General features: G+C 33.9%; 3 protein-coding genes and 1 non-coding gene across 5 annotated transcripts in view; 3 read left to right on the top strand and 1 right to left on the bottom strand.

The window, feature by feature from the left end:
• The first annotated feature begins 1914 nt into the window (after nucleotides 1-1914).
• Nucleotides 1915-5247, top strand: LOC102577804 (eukaryotic initiation factor 5A3-like). The gene is given in 5 exon segments (NM_001288236.1): nucleotides 1915-2037; nucleotides 3799-3921; nucleotides 4025-4081; nucleotides 4892-4966; nucleotides 5143-5247. Coding segments are annotated over 5 exon segments (483 nt in total).
• Nucleotides 5248-6843: 1596 nt separating this feature from the next.
• TRNAE-CUC (transfer RNA glutamic acid (anticodon CUC)) lies at nucleotides 6844-6916 on the top strand. The gene has a single exon. It is a non-coding gene; the product is annotated as a tRNA-Glu (tRNA).
• Nucleotides 6917-7410: 494 nt separating this feature from the next.
• On the bottom strand, nucleotides 7411-11303 carry LOC102588430 (APO protein 2, chloroplastic). 2 transcript variants are annotated; one of them, XM_006343590.2, is made up of 4 exons: nucleotides 11171-11303; nucleotides 10149-10284; nucleotides 8639-8985; nucleotides 7411-8421 (listed from the first exon to the last, which is right to left on the bottom strand). In XM_006343590.2, the coding sequence occupies exons 2-4, from the start codon at nucleotides 10281-10283 to the stop codon at nucleotides 7593-7595; spliced, it is 1311 nt and encodes a 436-aa protein (XP_006343652.1). In that variant the 5' UTR covers nucleotide 10284; nucleotides 11171-11303; the 3' UTR covers nucleotides 7411-7592. The 2 variants fall into 2 exon arrangements, with proteins under 2 accessions (XP_006343652.1, XP_006343653.1); XM_006343591.2 differs by having other exon boundaries at nucleotides 10149-10298; nucleotides 11171-11278.
• A 2319-nt stretch (nucleotides 11304-13622) lies between these two features.
• LOC102588112 (1-acyl-sn-glycerol-3-phosphate acyltransferase 1, chloroplastic) overlaps nucleotides 13623-16493 on the top strand; it is an 8991-nt gene continuing 6120 nt past the window's right edge. The window contains exons 1-2 of the mRNA XM_006343589.2: nucleotides 13623-13831; nucleotides 13974-14023. Coding sequence (XP_006343651.1) covers nucleotides 13765-13831; nucleotides 13974-14023 — 117 coding nt within the window. The 5' untranslated portion in view covers nucleotides 13623-13764. The remainder of the gene's footprint in view (nucleotides 13832-13973; nucleotides 14024-16493) is intronic.

The following is a 16493-nucleotide window of genomic DNA, read 5'->3' as shown; positions in this document are numbered from 1 at the left end:
ATATTAGCTATAGTTTTGTAATTATTTTTTCATTGTTTGTACTTTGTACCACAATGATGGTATATCTAACTTAATAATAAACGATCTCAATTCGTAAAATAACTTAACTTATTCTATTTCACATATCAAATAATCTCTTAATGTTTAATTAACTATACAAAATAGTAATCAAATTTAGAATTTCAAATTATTATTAATAAAATCAGTTTATTAAAATACATCCTTAATAAAAACTTGTTAAGAGTTATATTGAAATAGCTTTACTTATTGTATTTCGCATATCAAATAATCTCTTAATGTTTAATTAACTATTCAAAGTAGTAATCAAATTTAGAATTTCAAAATATTATTAGTAAAATTAGTTTATTAAAATACATCCCTAATAAAAACTTGTTAAGAATTATATTCTATGAGTCAAATAAAATAAATCGGTGAACTAATTATCTCATTCTTTGAGATAAATAAGGTAATTATTGTAACATTAAATTCTTAAATGGCTAGAGAAAGTCAAAGATATAAAATTAAATGTGATGGTACAAAACATTAAAATATTCATATGTACCTTTCAACACGAATTTGGTCATAAAGTCATATTCCCCTTTTTAATGGGACTCTTTGTTGTTCAAAGCATATGAGACTTTTATGGAAACTAGCACTTTTAGTCCATGACATATTGATAAATTATGATTTAGAGTAATTTTGATGATATATGGTTAAATATATTTAATCAGAAAAGTGATGAAAAAATAATAGAATTTTTTGAAACCGCATCATAAAAAATTACACCGAATATAATTAACAAAAATTGCAGTAGACTCCGAAATAAACAAAAAATAGTACAGACTATAAAATTGTACTTTCAAATGCGAATTTGCGTTGATATTTTTTTATAATTTCCGATCAAACTTAACAATCATAGTTTGATAAGTATATTGGGTCTTTAATTCAAGAAGATGTGTAGATCGACAAATTCACACCCCGTTTTGGTGAAGATGATGAAATAGAGGCTCATTGTTAGAGTCTTGTGTGACAAGAATATAGCACCAAAGTTTAAATATAAGTTTTACATGATGGTGCTTAGATCGACTATATTGTATGTGAAGGATGTTGGCCTAATCAGAACTTTCATGTTCAAAGGATAAGAGTAGCGGAAATGAGGATGTTGATGTGTTGTGAGAAGGATAGATGTAGATTCTCCAATGAGGAGGTGTGACTAGTTTGTTATAGTGTGATTAAGAGATGTAGGGATAGGGGAAAGAAGCATTGAGGAGAGGCGATAAACATGACATGACATATCTCCAGCTTACTGAGGACATGCTATTGGATAAGAAGTTATTAAGATTACAAATTAGAGTTGTAAGTTAGTAGATAGTTGAGCACTGTGCCGTTGTTTAGGGAAATAGGTTTCTCCTTGCATACTAATAGTATTAGCACTATTATCATAAACTTTGGCCTCTCAATTCTCTTTATGTTGCTTAAGAATATTTCTCGTATTATTTGTGATGTCTTCACTAATGTTTTCTCCTTTTAAATTTGTTTTGATATGGATTACTTGACTCGAGTAAGATCTTCTACACTCTACTCTTCGTAAAACTCACATGTGAGATTACATTGAATATGTAATTGTTATTATTGAAGATAAAAAAAGAGCTCATTAATTTAAAGAACCAAAATTACTTATATACAAATACTTACGGACTATATTGAACATCACGTAAAAAACAAGGGACTATTTTTGTCATTTTTTCTATGCAAAAGTGGGTTACATTTTTTTTCATCCCTGAATAAAACATACTTTCACCTCTGTTGTGTTTGGGTCCTCAAATTTTGTGTTAGTCCTTTTTGCTCTTTCCCCCAGATAGCAGAAGAATCCTAGAGAGAGAGAGAGAGAAAGGGAATCCTAGAGAGAGAAGCATGTCGGACGAAGAACACCATTTTGAGTCAAAGGCAGATGCTGGTGCCTCAAAAACTTACCCACAGCAAGCTGGAACCATCCGTAAGAATGGTTACATCGTTATCAAAGGCCGTCCCTGCAAGGTCTTTTTTCTTGCTAGTAGTTCATATTTATGATTTTTTATGAATTGGGTGTGTGTAAAAATCAGATCTTGATGAACCCTTTTGCTTGTTTTGTTGTATAAAAAAGTTTCACTTTGCTAGTAGTTCATATTTTATGAATCTTTATGTGTTTTTATGAATTGAGTGTGTGTTAAAATCAGATCTTGATGAACCCTTTTGTCTGTTTTTGTTTGTGTATTAAAAAGTTTCACCTTGCTAGTAGTTCATATTTTATGAATCTTAATGGTTATGAATTGGGTGTGTGTAAAAATCAGATCTCGATGAACCCTTTTGCCTTCTTTTTTTTCTGAATCTGATTGGTCAGATTTTCATTCTGGATCTTATTACAACTTGAATTTTTTAGATGTATTTGCTGATTGAAGAAAAATGGTGTGCTTATTTTATTAAGCTGCAAATCTGAACTTGTATTGGTGATTGATTAGTGTTATTACTCCCTAAGTTTCTAATTTATGTGATTGGTGTTTGACCAGGCATGGAGTTTATGGAGTTTGCACCTGTTTGGCCATAGATTTTAGTAAAATAAACTTGTAATAATCCGTCTACTTTTACTTGTTCACTCTACTAAAAAATGATGTCCACTTTAACTTGTCCAGTTTAGAAAATCGAAGCCGTCCCTGCAAGGTTTTTTGGTTTTATGATTTCACCTTGCTAGTAGTTCATATTTTATGAATCTTTATGGGGTTCTATGAATTGGGTGTGTGTAAAAATCAGATTTTGCTGAGCCCTTTTGCCTGTCTTTTTTGTATACTACAATCTTTCACCTTGCTAGCAATTCATATTTTATGAATCTCTTTATGGGGTTTTATGAATTAGGGGTGTGTAAAAGTCAGATCTTGATGAACCCGTTTGGCTCCTTCTATTTCATATATTTGTGCCTATAAAGAGGCGGATCCAGGATTTAAGTTTTATGAGTTCAACCTTGAAGATTCTTAGTTATGGATTCATATCTACTATTTGTTGCAAATTTCATAGATTTTTTCACATAAATTTATCATCGCAAAGGAAATACTGGTTCAGATGAATCCAGTATGGGACTCTGCCTCTGCCAGCCTGTGATGTTTTCTGCATCTGATTGGTCAGAGTTTCTTCTGGATCTTCCTTTTGTTGATTGTTAGATCTATTTACTGGTAGAAGAAAAAGGGTGTCTTAAGCTAATTGACTAGATTTAAAACTTTTTTAAGAAAAAGGGACAATTTTTTCAAGGGAGTCTTGGCATTTCCAGGGCTGGATATAGCCAAGTGGAGCAAGGCAGTTGATCGGAACTCAAATTTATTATCTGCTGAACACATTGAATCCCTTGCTCTCAAGATAATAAACTTTCTCTGTCCGATGACTCTTTGTAATGTATATATATCATTTGTTCATTCAAATACCATCCTAATAATTAATCATGGCTTTGCCTGAACTTGGAACTGCCTCGCATTGTCTGGAGAAGGTTGTCAAAGAGGATATAATATCTCAATATTTCTCATGCTCCTAGGTGATAATGGACCTTCCGACAATATACAAGCTGAATGGTCTAATTACGGAAGATATTCAGGGTTTAAAGTTCATGAAAAAAGACTAACAAGATAGTATAGCAGTATTAACAAGTCTTGAGTTATTTGTAATTTTGTTTTTATTCTTTTCGTTGCAACCTTGTGTATTCATTTACTGGTCTAGTTTTGGATGCATGGCTCTTCAAAGAAGGTTCTTGAGTTTTATTATGATAATCTTGAGCAGGTTGTTGAGGTCTCCACTTCAAAAACTGGAAAGCACGGACATGCTAAATGTCACTTTGTGGCAATTGACATTTTCAATGGAAAGAAACTCGAAGATATCGTTCCATCCTCCCACAATTGTGACGTAATGAAGTGTTTCTTTGCCGTCTTTTTGTTTCTACTGTTGTATGTTTGGTTTACCAGCAATGGAAGTTTCATTTTTTCTGTTTTGTACATGTTTTTCTCAGGTGCCACATGTCAACCGTACCGACTATCAGCTGATTGACATCTCTGAAGATGGTTTTGTAAGTTTTCTTTTACCACTTATGTGAAGTGGAACAGTCACTCTACTCTACCTGGAGCAAAAAGAGAAAAACTAAACATAACCACATTGTTTTTTATGACTGAGATTTTATGGCAGACCGGTTTAGATGAATATCAACGACTGAGATTTCTTGAGTTTTTAATCCACCTGTTTTTGCATAAGGTTCAGTTTTTATTTTGAGCATAATCCAAATGATGCGTCTATGGTGGGTTCTATTCCTTTCTTCCTTGTAATACACACACTCATATGCATAGACACACAAATGCTTCGTATTCTTGAAAGCCACCAATTAAGTTATTTATTGCGAATTATGTCAGCAAAATAAACAGAGACCTTAACTAAGTTTCTATAACATATATTGTAGTACGTCAAAAGTATTTTATAGGCTTCATCTATGTTGCTCAGACTCTCCAAAAATGTTGCCGCACTACTTTTGGAAGTTCGAGCAACATAGGTCTTCATTTGGTTAGCCTTTTGGTTAATCATTTTTTTCACCATGAAAACTTCAATCTTCATCATTTTCTTAAGCTCAAATTGGTATGGTGAAACTGGTTGATATCACATTATGGTAGTGTGTAAAAAGAAGAAATTACGAAATGATACTTTTTTAGGTGTTAGTAAGATCAAATTGATTAATGGCAGGCAAGTGATAGTAGAAAATAACTTGAATATCAAAGTGAGGCAATATTTTTTTTTGCCATGTTCCTTTCCCTTGAAGTTCTGTTTTCAAAGCTAGAGGTTTCTTTGGCTGATTCTTTCTTGTGGCAATTTGTTCGTTTTGTTTTCTTAGGTCTCCCTTCTTACTGAAAGTGGAAACACCAAGGATGACCTCCGGCTTCCCACCGATGAAAGTCTGCTGAAGCAGGTATGAACTTTGGACAACACGGGAAAGAACGTTCCTAATATCTTATCATACAGTATCAAAGGGAATAATGACTTCTTGAACTTACCGGCGCAAGTCATTTTTCTTACAACTATATCTTATCGTACAGTATCAAAGGCACTCCCAGTGGCTGAGCTTTTTTGTTTTACCTTACGTAGGTTAAAGATGGGTTCCAGGAAGGAAAGGATCTCGTGGTGTCTGTTATGTCTGCGATGGGCGAAGAGCAGATTAATGCCATTAAGGATATTGGTACCAAGAATTAGTTGTGCCGCGACATCATAAAATCACTGCCAAAGCTATAAGACATCATTATATCCTAATGTGGTACTTTGATATCACTAGATTATAAACTCTGTTATTTGCACTGTTGAAAACAAAAGAAAGAAAACTGCTGCTATGGCTAGAGAAAGTATTGGCTTTGAGCTTTTGACAGCACAGTTGAAGTGAAAATCCTACTTTTATTTATAAAAAATACTGCTGCTTTTATGTTTTGCATAACCTGCCTGCATCCATTTCTTCTTTGGATTGTTTATTGTTTCTCATTAAGAAATAAAGCTTGTTTCTTTGAGCCGAGGCTTTATCGGGAACAACCTCTTTACTTCTGAGATAGGAGTAAGGTTTGTGTACATTTTACCTTCCCCAGACTCCACTTTATAGGACTACACTGTGTGTGTTGTTGTACTAAGAAAACAAGCTTTTTTTTAAAGCAGAGGATTTATCGGAAACTAACCTATTTGGGGTAGGGGTAAGGTTTTTATATACTCTACTCTCCTTAGACTCTCTGCAGGACTTTACTAGGTATGTTGTCGATGTATTAAGAAATTAGGCTTGTTTTCTTGAGCTATAAGGGTAAGGTCTGCGCATATTCTATCCTTTGTAGGCTCTACTTTGTGTGATTATACAATGTATGTTGTTGTACTAAGAAATTAGGCTTGTAACAATTTAATTGCATATTTTAATAAATCACGATGACTTAAATGGTCTACGTCCTATAGTCCTTTAGGCAAAGAAAATGTCCTTTAAACAATCCTTCTTATCAGTTCATTACCTAGTATTTGTATATGTCGAGGGAGAAAATAGTTGTAGAGCTAAGTTCAATGGGATATTCATTTGAATCTATTTATTAAAAAATTATGAATATGTACTAAGGTAAAAATAATTTATTGTTTGTATTTATACTAGTTTTTGAATCTCCTCAACCCAATGGGAAAAATAAATGGGATATTCTTGCACTTTTTTCTTTTAGAAATCCCTGCTAAGGAGTTGCGAAGCTAGAAATTTTACTGGAGATTCAAGATTTAATATATATATATAAAGAAAATATTTTGGATTATTTACCTTATATATTACTATGACAAAAAGTGTTTAATTGTCAAGCCTTAACTACAAATTGATGGCGTGTTTGATGATATTTCGTATTCACTAACTTAAAATCTTGAACGTTGACTATTATTGAACACCTTTGGAGACAAATAACAATCTATACATCTTATAAAAAGTTTTATTTTAATGTAATTTGTCTGAACTTTTCATTACAACATTGTGGGTTTCTAAATGAATTGGGTATTAAAATTAGAAGAGGATCATTTGATTTTGAACTTGCCACATGTCATTTCGTCAAAATTAAGGGCAACTTTGTGTTAAGTGTATTGGGAGGTTTATATTTGGGCCAAAAGTATAACAATGATGATATATTTAGACTAAAAATATTACGATAGATATATTTAAACTATTTTTTAATGGTAAAAGGGTATATTTGACCTTTATTCCGTTGCGTTTTTGCCAGGTGACTTTTGTTTGGACTAAATACATGACTAATATTATAATAAATAAGTTTTAGGTTAAAACAAGAATACAAATCCGTTGTAGTCTAGTTGGTTAGGATACTCGGCTCTCACCCGAGAGACCCGGGTTCAAGTCCCGGCAACGGAATCTTTTTTTCTTTTTATAACCGTGAATCGACCACTAGCTCACGCCCTTTGAATGCATTTTCTTCTCTATTTAATTTTACAAAAGTTGTATGTTTATAGTTTAATTAAATTCATGTTTTAGTCATGTTCTTCACAACTAAAAGAAAAACCAAGAAAATAGAAGAGTATCAAACAATCATTTTTTGCTTCTTACCAATAGTAATAATAATAATATAATAAATAGTAAAAATCATCACAACCAGCCATTCCTCATATATATCTCTACCAAAAGGGAGATGTCCAAAGTAACTCGTTAAGAAAAACTCGATATTTATATCAAATCAATAAGTAATGTCCTAATTTGTTAGCGATCATTTTAACTTTGTACTTCTATTTATCATATTGGTTGGATTCAAAGCTGGTGTTAAAGGGTACGAATAAACTTGCTATACCTCAAGTACTGACCTCGAAAATGGACAAGTTCCTTTGATTAGGAACACATACAAGATTCGCCACTATAAAAAAGGATAATGGTAACCCTACCTTTAACTACTATATTTATGAATTTCAGAGTAATAGAAATACATGTCCTATCGAGACGGAATTTGGAACTTGCTATTTTCCTTCAGATAGTTGGTTTTCAATCTTTAGGATAAATACATTACATAATTGCTCTTATACATTCCAACCACTATCAATCAAACAACCATTTCTGCTTCTTTGATACTGTTAGGAATCCCCACATCAAACCTCATAGTTGGCTTATATTGCTCAGGGACTTCAGCACCAGCCTGTACACATATTTCTACCACTGCAGGAGCTTGTCCATAGAAGCTCCGAAGCTCTCGTTGCAACGGTTGAGCTACATCGGGTACATGCCACACGTATCTTGGTGGTATTAAGTCGTCTAGCACTGCTGTCTGCCAACCATGTTGCCCGTTTCGTTGTTGATGCTTGTGAGCTCCACAGTTTTGTGCTTTGTGTCCACTTGGACCAACATGAACTTCTGGACAGTATCCACAAACTCTTACTGGATACATCTTTATCAGCTTATTGGCTCCGGCCCTCATTTTTTCCCACGCTACGAGTGTTTCTTCAGCAAGCAATATTGTTTCTTCAGTGCTTGATGGTGGTTCTACCTCTGGATCGGGTATCTCGGCTAGAATTGGTGGTTTTGGAGATTCTGGTTCGGGATCAGGCAATTCGCTTTCATCTGCATCAACAAATTCTTTTTTTCCGGTCCATATGATTGGCTTTCTTCTCCTTTTTGTAGGATATTCAGGTAAATCAACGCCTGCTTGGATACAAAGCTCCACTATTGCAGGGATTCGAGGGATAGAAAATCTCTCCTCGTGTGAAATACGTTTCCCTAGGCGATCGTATAGATGGTAGGATTCAAGTGGCACTATTATGTCTTCAAGAACTGCCTTTCCCCACTCGTGATGTCCTTTACGTTGCGAAGCTTGTGATCCTCTACATGACTTGAACGGATGCCCAACAGGTCCCACATGGATTTCATTACACCACCTGCGAAATTGGCACAAGATGTTAACTGTGTCACACTTCTTTGAATTATCGCTGAATACGAACTAGAACTTCTGGAAGCATTTCATACAGATTCAAGAACAACAATTTGCAGTTTCCTAATTAAAAGCTTAGGGCACTGGAAAGAATTGCCTTGAAGCCTAGTGCCTTTTGAAACACTAATCATATACTAATAAGTCAAGATCAGGAAGAGAATTACTTGCAGCCATTAACAGTTACTACTTTCAAGAGCCGCTTGAGATTGTTAATCACTGTCATTCGTGTGTTGAACACATTGTACGCAGCAGGAACTAGACTTTTGATAACTAATCCGATCTTAGGTGGAGGCACACGTCTTTTAGGTAGTCGATTTTTCATTCTATCCCTGGCAGCTCTCCGTAGCTCCACAATAGGTATTGGGAAGGGCTTCTTTTCTTTTCTTGAATAGTAACGAGGCAAATCTGCATTTTGTGGATGATCACATCTAATACCAGCAGTTTGGACAGGACATAACTTCTCTGACGGCCTTCTAAGCTTCAATTCAAGTGTCACCCCACTGCAAGTTTGCTGCAAACAGGATCAGACACGAGTTTTATTTCAAAAATAAGAAAAGGATAGAATCAACTCATAAGCAAATCCTTTTACCCTCTAATTGCAGAAGAAAAGACTCATGATTTGACATAAACCAATGGTTCACCAAAGGCTAGTTATATGAAAGAAAAGGAAAAAAGATCCAAGTGAGGGATCGATTATCAATACCACCCGCTAGAGTTACTTGACAGCTAAAGCAGGATAGGAACACACATAATAGCTAAAGCACTATACATCATTTACGGATCATAGCCAAAGTTATCTTTTGATCACCACACTGTACCTATTATGGTTGACTTATGACTTCCAAACCACAAAACTATGAACATAAGGAGCTAGTACAATGTCTGTTCTGATGTAAAAGAAGAAAATTGTTTCTATCTCGAACAAACTTAAGTATCTAGCTCGAATAATCTTGAACCAAAAGCATAAGATATGAGAATTAGAAACACTTCACAAGCACTAATAGATACATTTCAGTTATTTCACAAACAAAGCTGATATCATGGTGGTAAATATTTACCTAAACAATCAAAAAAAAGATACTTCAATCTAAAATATAATGGGATAAAATAGTATGTTATCATAGTGAACTAGGCAACAATTTATAGATAAGGACAACGTGGTAATCTCTCAAATATGATGAATTTAACGTCAATACAGAGCTTAACTACAGCCTAATCACCTCCATTACATTACAACCTCATTTTGCTTTGTTGTATAAAAGAAAGGCGTTTCATTCTATTTTATTACACCTACTCACCCTAGATCTTGGAAGGACCTTTCTATTCCCCCCTCCCCTTCAGAGTAGGTTGGGGCGTCTGGAATTAGAAAATTAGCCACTTCAATGTATGTACTAGGATAAGAATCATTTTTTTAAAACAAAAATGATGTACGGGGCTGATAAGTCTTTCAGACAAAACAATGTACTCACACTGTTTTCCGGGACATAGCATTAAAAGAAAATTCCAAATTAAAACATTGCCACTAGAAAAACAAACAGCTCTTTAATCCCAACTCCGCCTCAATCCCAAGCTAGTTGGGGTCGGTTACATGAATCCTCACTATCTATTCAGTGGTAATAATGTGAAATAATAGTTTATTACTAAGCAATATAATGCAAGTTAGAATTGGCAAACCTTCAAAGAATCGAGTGAACTTAAATTCAGCTGGGGATTGCATCTCAAAATTCTGAATTTAGGCGGTTGACTTCTCCCTTTGCTATGCACCAAAACTGTGGTAGTGAGTTGAGAGTGTAGACAGACGCAATCCATTCTGCAACCAGAAAGCTAGTTAGGCTCACATCAAATTCTTGTTAGGTGCAGGCATAGAGACAAATCACACTTGCTTTTGGAAATAACATGTTTTGCGTTTGTGTCATACCATTTCCGTTCATATAATAAACTTGACTTGGATAACTATAGAAGTTTACATAAGTATAGCTTATGTACTATGACATATCAACATTCACGTCTAACTTTTAATCCTAGTGTAACTTACGATTATCAATGCAAATCCTCAAAATTTGTCTGAATTAAACTTGAACCAACTCGAGCTAGCCACAATTTAATTTGTAAAAGGGAGAGATTGAATGAATTAAAATCTATCCCCCTAAACACACATGAGCTAAGTCATAATGCTCCCTTAAAGCAGAATACAAGCTTCAACAACTCAAGGAAAATTAAAATAGTAAACTACTCAATTATAGATAACTCATAACCCCCTAACAAACCATGCAATAGGTAGCAGATAGAGAGCACTAATTATAAAAATAGAGATAATGGTCAAAATCACACCTGAACTAACACTTTCTTTGCGAGTTTCACATCCAACTATCACCATCTATATATTAAAACACACCTAGTTAAGTAGATGGTGATAGCACAGGTAGGAAAAGGGAACAACAGAAATCTATACATTTTAATACACAAAATGAACTTTCCCTCTTCAAGAATTTTTTTTTTTCATGTTAAACTGAATTTCAATCAAGATAACAAAACCCCACAAGCTAAATTTATCCAAATGCCTCAAAATCAGCCCAAAAATATTCATATCCCAATTAAATTATAGCTCCAAAAAATGGTGCTAAACCAAAGTAAAATACAACAAAAATGAAAAAAACTAAAATTGAAATTGCATTATGGGAAGTTTTGGATTTCACCTTAAATCACTTGGATGAATATTTCATCGGAATAGGGCAAAGCTCAAATTGAAGCCAAAATTTTTGTGGAGCTTTGGAACTCCACGAAGAAGAAGAGTACAGACTACAGACTAGTATTACTGGATAACGTTCTTGCCTTTTAATGGGCCTGAAATTATAGTGTCCAATAGATTAATGGGCCTGTAGTTTAGGGCCTAATTACGTGTCTTTCCGTGAGTTGTTAAAATTATTATTCATGCTAGATTTTTTGTTCTCAGATACATGTATAAATACTTGAATATACGTGGTCAAAATTAAATGTAATTTGTTTCAGATACACTATATATCCAAGTGAATTCGTATGTATCTATTTCTCTCGCAAGTCGCAACTAAAAACTTTGTTTTCTCGATGTCTAAACTCCAAACACAACTTTAATTTTTATAGCAATAACTAATTAATGAAGTTAGTTTTTACAATAACTATAGGACTAATTAATAAGTATACAACTTTCATAACTATACAATATATATTTTTTGTTACATTATATTTTAGTTGGCCTCTCATTTTCTTTCTATTTTTGAGGAGTCTTTCTTTATTGAAAACCACTTAAGAGTACTATGAAAAAGGTTAAGCCAAAAGTCTTCAACAAATCCTATTTTAATGCTCTCACAAAGAATTCAACCTAACAAATCCAATCCATTAAACATTTGTCAAACTTTTCACATTTCCACTATTTATATTCCTAAAAAAATCACTTTTAATTTCAACAATAAAAAAATAATAATTTAAAAAACTTACTCAAAACAAAAAATATGGTTGGACAAGAAAACATGAAGTCAGCCGGAGTAAGGGCAGCGCCACCACCAGGGCAGCCACACACCTCCATTAGGGCTCCCGGTATGGCGGCACCACCACCGTCAATGGGGCAACAAGTTTCCATGGCAGCGACAGCCGCGACCACAGGAAACCAAACGTCACCAAAATTGCCTTCACCAGCTAACATGAACACAGAAGTGCTCAACCAAACACGTAAGATGCCATTTTGCCCAGCTAAAGCCGTCGTTGGCGGCCTTGCTATAGTAATGTCGATTGCGTATTTGACCTTGTATTCCAAGAAAAAGCCCGAGGCGAGTGCCATGGATGTTGCTAGAGTCGTCACAGGAACTTCTAATCCAGAACACACTCGTCCTCGTAACTAATTATATACACTAATAGTGTAATCATAAATTTTTACATTATCAGTATACTTAAATTAGGTTTGTTGATACGTAATTCCATTGGTGTTACGTATTCAATTGTTTTTATTTTTATGTTACAAATTTCTTTTGGTTAGTTAGGTGCATGTTAACTTTTTTTTTTTTATTAATACAAGGCAATATATAATTGCTTGGTGTATCGTGCATATGTCACGATTTATAATAGTGAATGTAGTATATACTAAAAAAATAAATGATATTTACCATTAGAATTTGACTTACAATTTTGATTTTCTTTAATTTAAGTGCTAAAATAAATGGCAGAGATAGCAAATCGAATGGTGTTGGCAAAAAGTTTGGTTAAAGCATTTTTGTTGAATTTTATGATTTTAAATTTAAAATGCGTATAATATAATGTATCAAAATATTTTTTTGAATCGTATTGTGTTAAACAAGTTATATGAAATATTATAGAATAACTAAAAATAAATAAATATTTTTTTAAAATAAAAAAAATACTAAAAAAGCAAGAAACTTAACTTATAAGAGATAAAGTTTATTTGAAACAACTTAAAAGCTACACATAAGGTGCACTCTTAATGACCTTTTGGGAATATATGTGGGCTTAGTCCAAAGCACGCAATATGACACAATGTTAAAAATATTTTAAAGCTGGATAAGCTTGACAATTGATATCAAACTAATAATTCGTCGGAATAACCATAAAGATATTAAAAATTATATCGACTCAATTTACTATATTTATCATGTTAAAAATGACTTGAAGACGCGCATAAATATGAAGAATCCTACTCTAGTCTTTGGTGGTTGTATAATTGTTAGCATAAGATAAGTGTCACCTCAGTTATTCAAATAAAAAATATTTCATTTTACGTGACACCCCTGATTTTTAGTTCATTTTCAAAAGAAAGTAATTTTATTATAATTAGAAATTAACTTCAAAATTCTTATTTTATCCTTAATAAAATGACTTACAACAACATAAATATTTAAAAATTATTTTAAATTACAAATTTAAATATTTATTCTTTTTAAATAACGTACCAAATCAAATAATGGCTCATAAATAAAAAGAAAGAGCTATATATTTTGATTCTATCTCTTAGTAAATTTCAATTTTTATCACATAAAAATAATTTAGTAAATTATTATATTTATTAATAACATTTTAATGAATACAATTTTTATCGAGGTGACACTTATTTTAGAACGAAACAGGAATTAGAATATATTAATCCAATTGCATAATCACAAACGCCAACGCTATGTCCAAAATCACTATCCCCGAGGTGTTCTCCTCTCTATAACAACCGCCGCTCATTTTCCGATTCTCAATCAGTAGCTCCTCCGATGCTCGACGTTTAACTCCGACTCCGACGAAGATTCCGACGAAGACTATGGAAGTCTGTTATCACTCAAAATTCAACAATTTTCACTTTTTTCAATCACCTCCGCTCCATTTCTGTAATTATCTCTCTATTTTTATGTTTTTCCTATGTTTGTCTGATTTTTCGTATTCATAATAGCTCGTGTGATGCGTAAATGCGTTGTAAAATCATTTGAAGCATTTTCTAATCCACATTGTGATTTGATTTTGTTTTTTTAGTGAAGAAGGAAGGAAAGTTATCGCTGTCGCTATCGCCATCTATGCATCCAGTAATTTTCTAATTCCGTCTGATTGTTTGTGTTGATTTTGTTTGAGCTTATTGATAGAGCAATGACTTAATTTTGGCAGTGTTCTGTGTTTTAATTTTGTGAATTTAGTTAGTTTTTGAAATTCTGTTGTTTTGAGTGAATTATTAACAAGAAGAAAGCATTGAGTTAGGGTTGCGAACATTTGTAGTGTTGCCGATACCAGTTTTATTTGTTTGATATTTATTTGAAATGTTGAACTGTGTAGCTGCTGGCGATTTGAATTATTCACTGTTCTACATTGAATTGGTATTTGGTAAGTAAGCCAAATACAGGAAAAGGACTGTGTGTGAGAGAGAAGAAAGCCGATGAGACTAGTAGTCCATTTGGAGGAAAATAGGTTCAGTCAATGAATATATATATGCTACTCTTTCAAAATAGGTTCAATCAATGAATTGTATGCTTTAGCAATGTTATGCATGGAAGGAAAGAATTTATACAACAATAATAACGCCTCAGTCACAAACAAGTTGGGTCGGCTACATGATCCTCACCAATAGGTTCCGTTTAAATTCTTCTCAGGTTTTGCCAAAAAAAACCAAAAAATGAAAAGTACTAGAAGTTCTTCATATTGTGTACTTGCATATGGATCTCTAATAGGGATAGAAGACTTCAAAAGCATAGGACCTAATGCCTCAAGGACCATCAGCTTAGTGTTGCCACTTGGGCAAGCCCGCATTGGATGAATGTAGAGGTTATGGACATACACGATATTGATGGGAATTGTTGTGATGGAAGAATTGCTTACAGTGAAAAGGAAGTAAAATGAGCATAGTCTAGGAAGTGTCATGATGATAGCTAGTACTATATTGATGAAAAAGGTCAGAATCTTAAGCAGTCAATTGAACCTATGTATGGGGAGTTGAATAGTGGTTGACGAAATATACATGGAACTCTGTTGGTAGAACATCAAAGAAGAGTCATTTTACTTGTTATCAGCTGAAGCGTTAAAGTTTACTCTAGCTTGAAAATGGAAATAAAGTAGGTTTGTGCCTTCGCTATTTCTTGTTCTTAGTGAGAACTTTGGTCCTCTCCGTTTGCACTTCCCTTAAGCATACTATAGCCCTTCAAGTCTTCCTGAATTGATAACTTAAGGTTCCTTAATTTCTTGAAGGATGTTGGCAAGCTCCCAAATCCATGATAGCAGCTTGGATACTATTGGAAGCTAGAATTTCATTCTCCTTCTTGAACGAAGCTTCACTTACTAGCGAAGTGATGCTATTATGATTTTATTCTGCATGGCTGCATTCTTTGCTGATCAGCAATCAGTATGTTAAGCATACACATACAGCCCTTCTTTGTGAGAAGCTAATTTTCCTCAATTATTAGTTTTGACTGCTATAAATTTCATATTCCAAAAAAGAAAAAAAGGAAAGAATTGGGAGTCAACATGCTATAAGGTTGGAATATCGCTTTTGTTGACAACAAATATTGCATGTGTGACAAGATGTGATAAAGGCATTTAATTCTGACCATGTTGAATTCAACTTTCCAATTGATCGGATCCATGGTGTAGTACATACAGTTTTAATATGAGTGTTAGTAATTGAAGAATTATTAGAACTGGAACTTGTTAATTAAATGGCTGAATTGTGTATGTAGAAGCACAAGAGATGTTTTCTGCGTGTAGAAAAGAGTGATAGTGAGAGGGGTGTAAGAGATAGAGGACATAGATTAAATGAAGAAACTCATTACACCATTCGAGCACATACAATAACATATCCAGTGAAATCCCACAAGTGGGGCTCTGGGACGGTAGAGTGTATTTAGACCTTACCCCTACCTCGTGGAGGTAGAGAGACACCATTCGAGCACATAGCTCCAAATAAATGTGGCTAATTTGGAAGATTACCAGAGCAGAGATGTACTTCTATTATATTTATACTAAACTGGTTCATGTAGTTGTGATGCATAGGAAGTTGAGGACAGCAAACATCTATTTCTGAATGGTCCTGGACAATCACTATTTCTAAACGTTTTTGGGGTGCAGTAGTGATACAAATGCTGTCAAGGAGTTTTTTTTTGGTGCTGGATGGGCTGAAACTGCAGAAAATGACTGAGGAACATTTGGAAGCAATCCAGGTTGTGGTTGTGGGATGACATGGGAGGAAAGGAACTAGAGATGCTTTGAGGGCAAGGCTACTGCACATGTTCTTTAATATTATGTTAAAGTTGTTTATTCTCTGGTGTAATTTACGTCCTGTATATGAAAAAAATTGTATGACTCTGTTCACTAGATCAATACAATAGTGAAAAGGTGTAATGTACTAATGTCCAGCAATATCGTGGTACTTGGCTTCTGCTGTTAATAAGAGTGTTGCTGAAAGGCAAGAAGGAGGCTCCGTCTCTGTCCCCTCCTTTCTGTCCAGGACTCTTGAATCAGTCTCGGTTATTCATTTATGGAGGGTTTGGGGTGGGTGGGTGGGTGGGTGTC

The sequence above is a fragment of the Solanum tuberosum genome, unplaced genomic scaffold (assembly GCF_000226075.1).
Source record: "Solanum tuberosum cultivar DM 1-3 516 R44 unplaced genomic scaffold, SolTub_3.0 scf00047, whole genome shotgun sequence".
Lineage (NCBI taxonomy): Eukaryota > Viridiplantae > Streptophyta > Magnoliopsida > Solanales > Solanaceae > Solanum > Solanum tuberosum.
Note: the sequence above shows the minus strand (reverse complement) of the source record. Positions and strands in the feature narration are given on the sequence as shown.

What these genes read in the sequence shown, in the direction of transcription:
- LOC102588430 (XM_006343590.2), bottom strand. Translation starts at nt 10,283, where the DNA reads ATGGATTGCGTCTGTCTACACTCTCAACTCACTACCACAGTTTTGGTG. An exon ending in GTTCACTCGATTCTTTGAAG is followed by an intron (nt 8,986 to 10,148) that starts GTTTGCCAATTC and finishes TCCTGTTTGCAG; the next exon opens with CAAACTTGCAGTGGGGTGAC. An exon ending in GTAACTGTTAATGGCTGCAA is followed by an intron (nt 8,422 to 8,638) that starts GTAATTCTCTTC and finishes CCAATTTCGCAG; the next exon opens with GTGGTGTAATGAAATCCATG.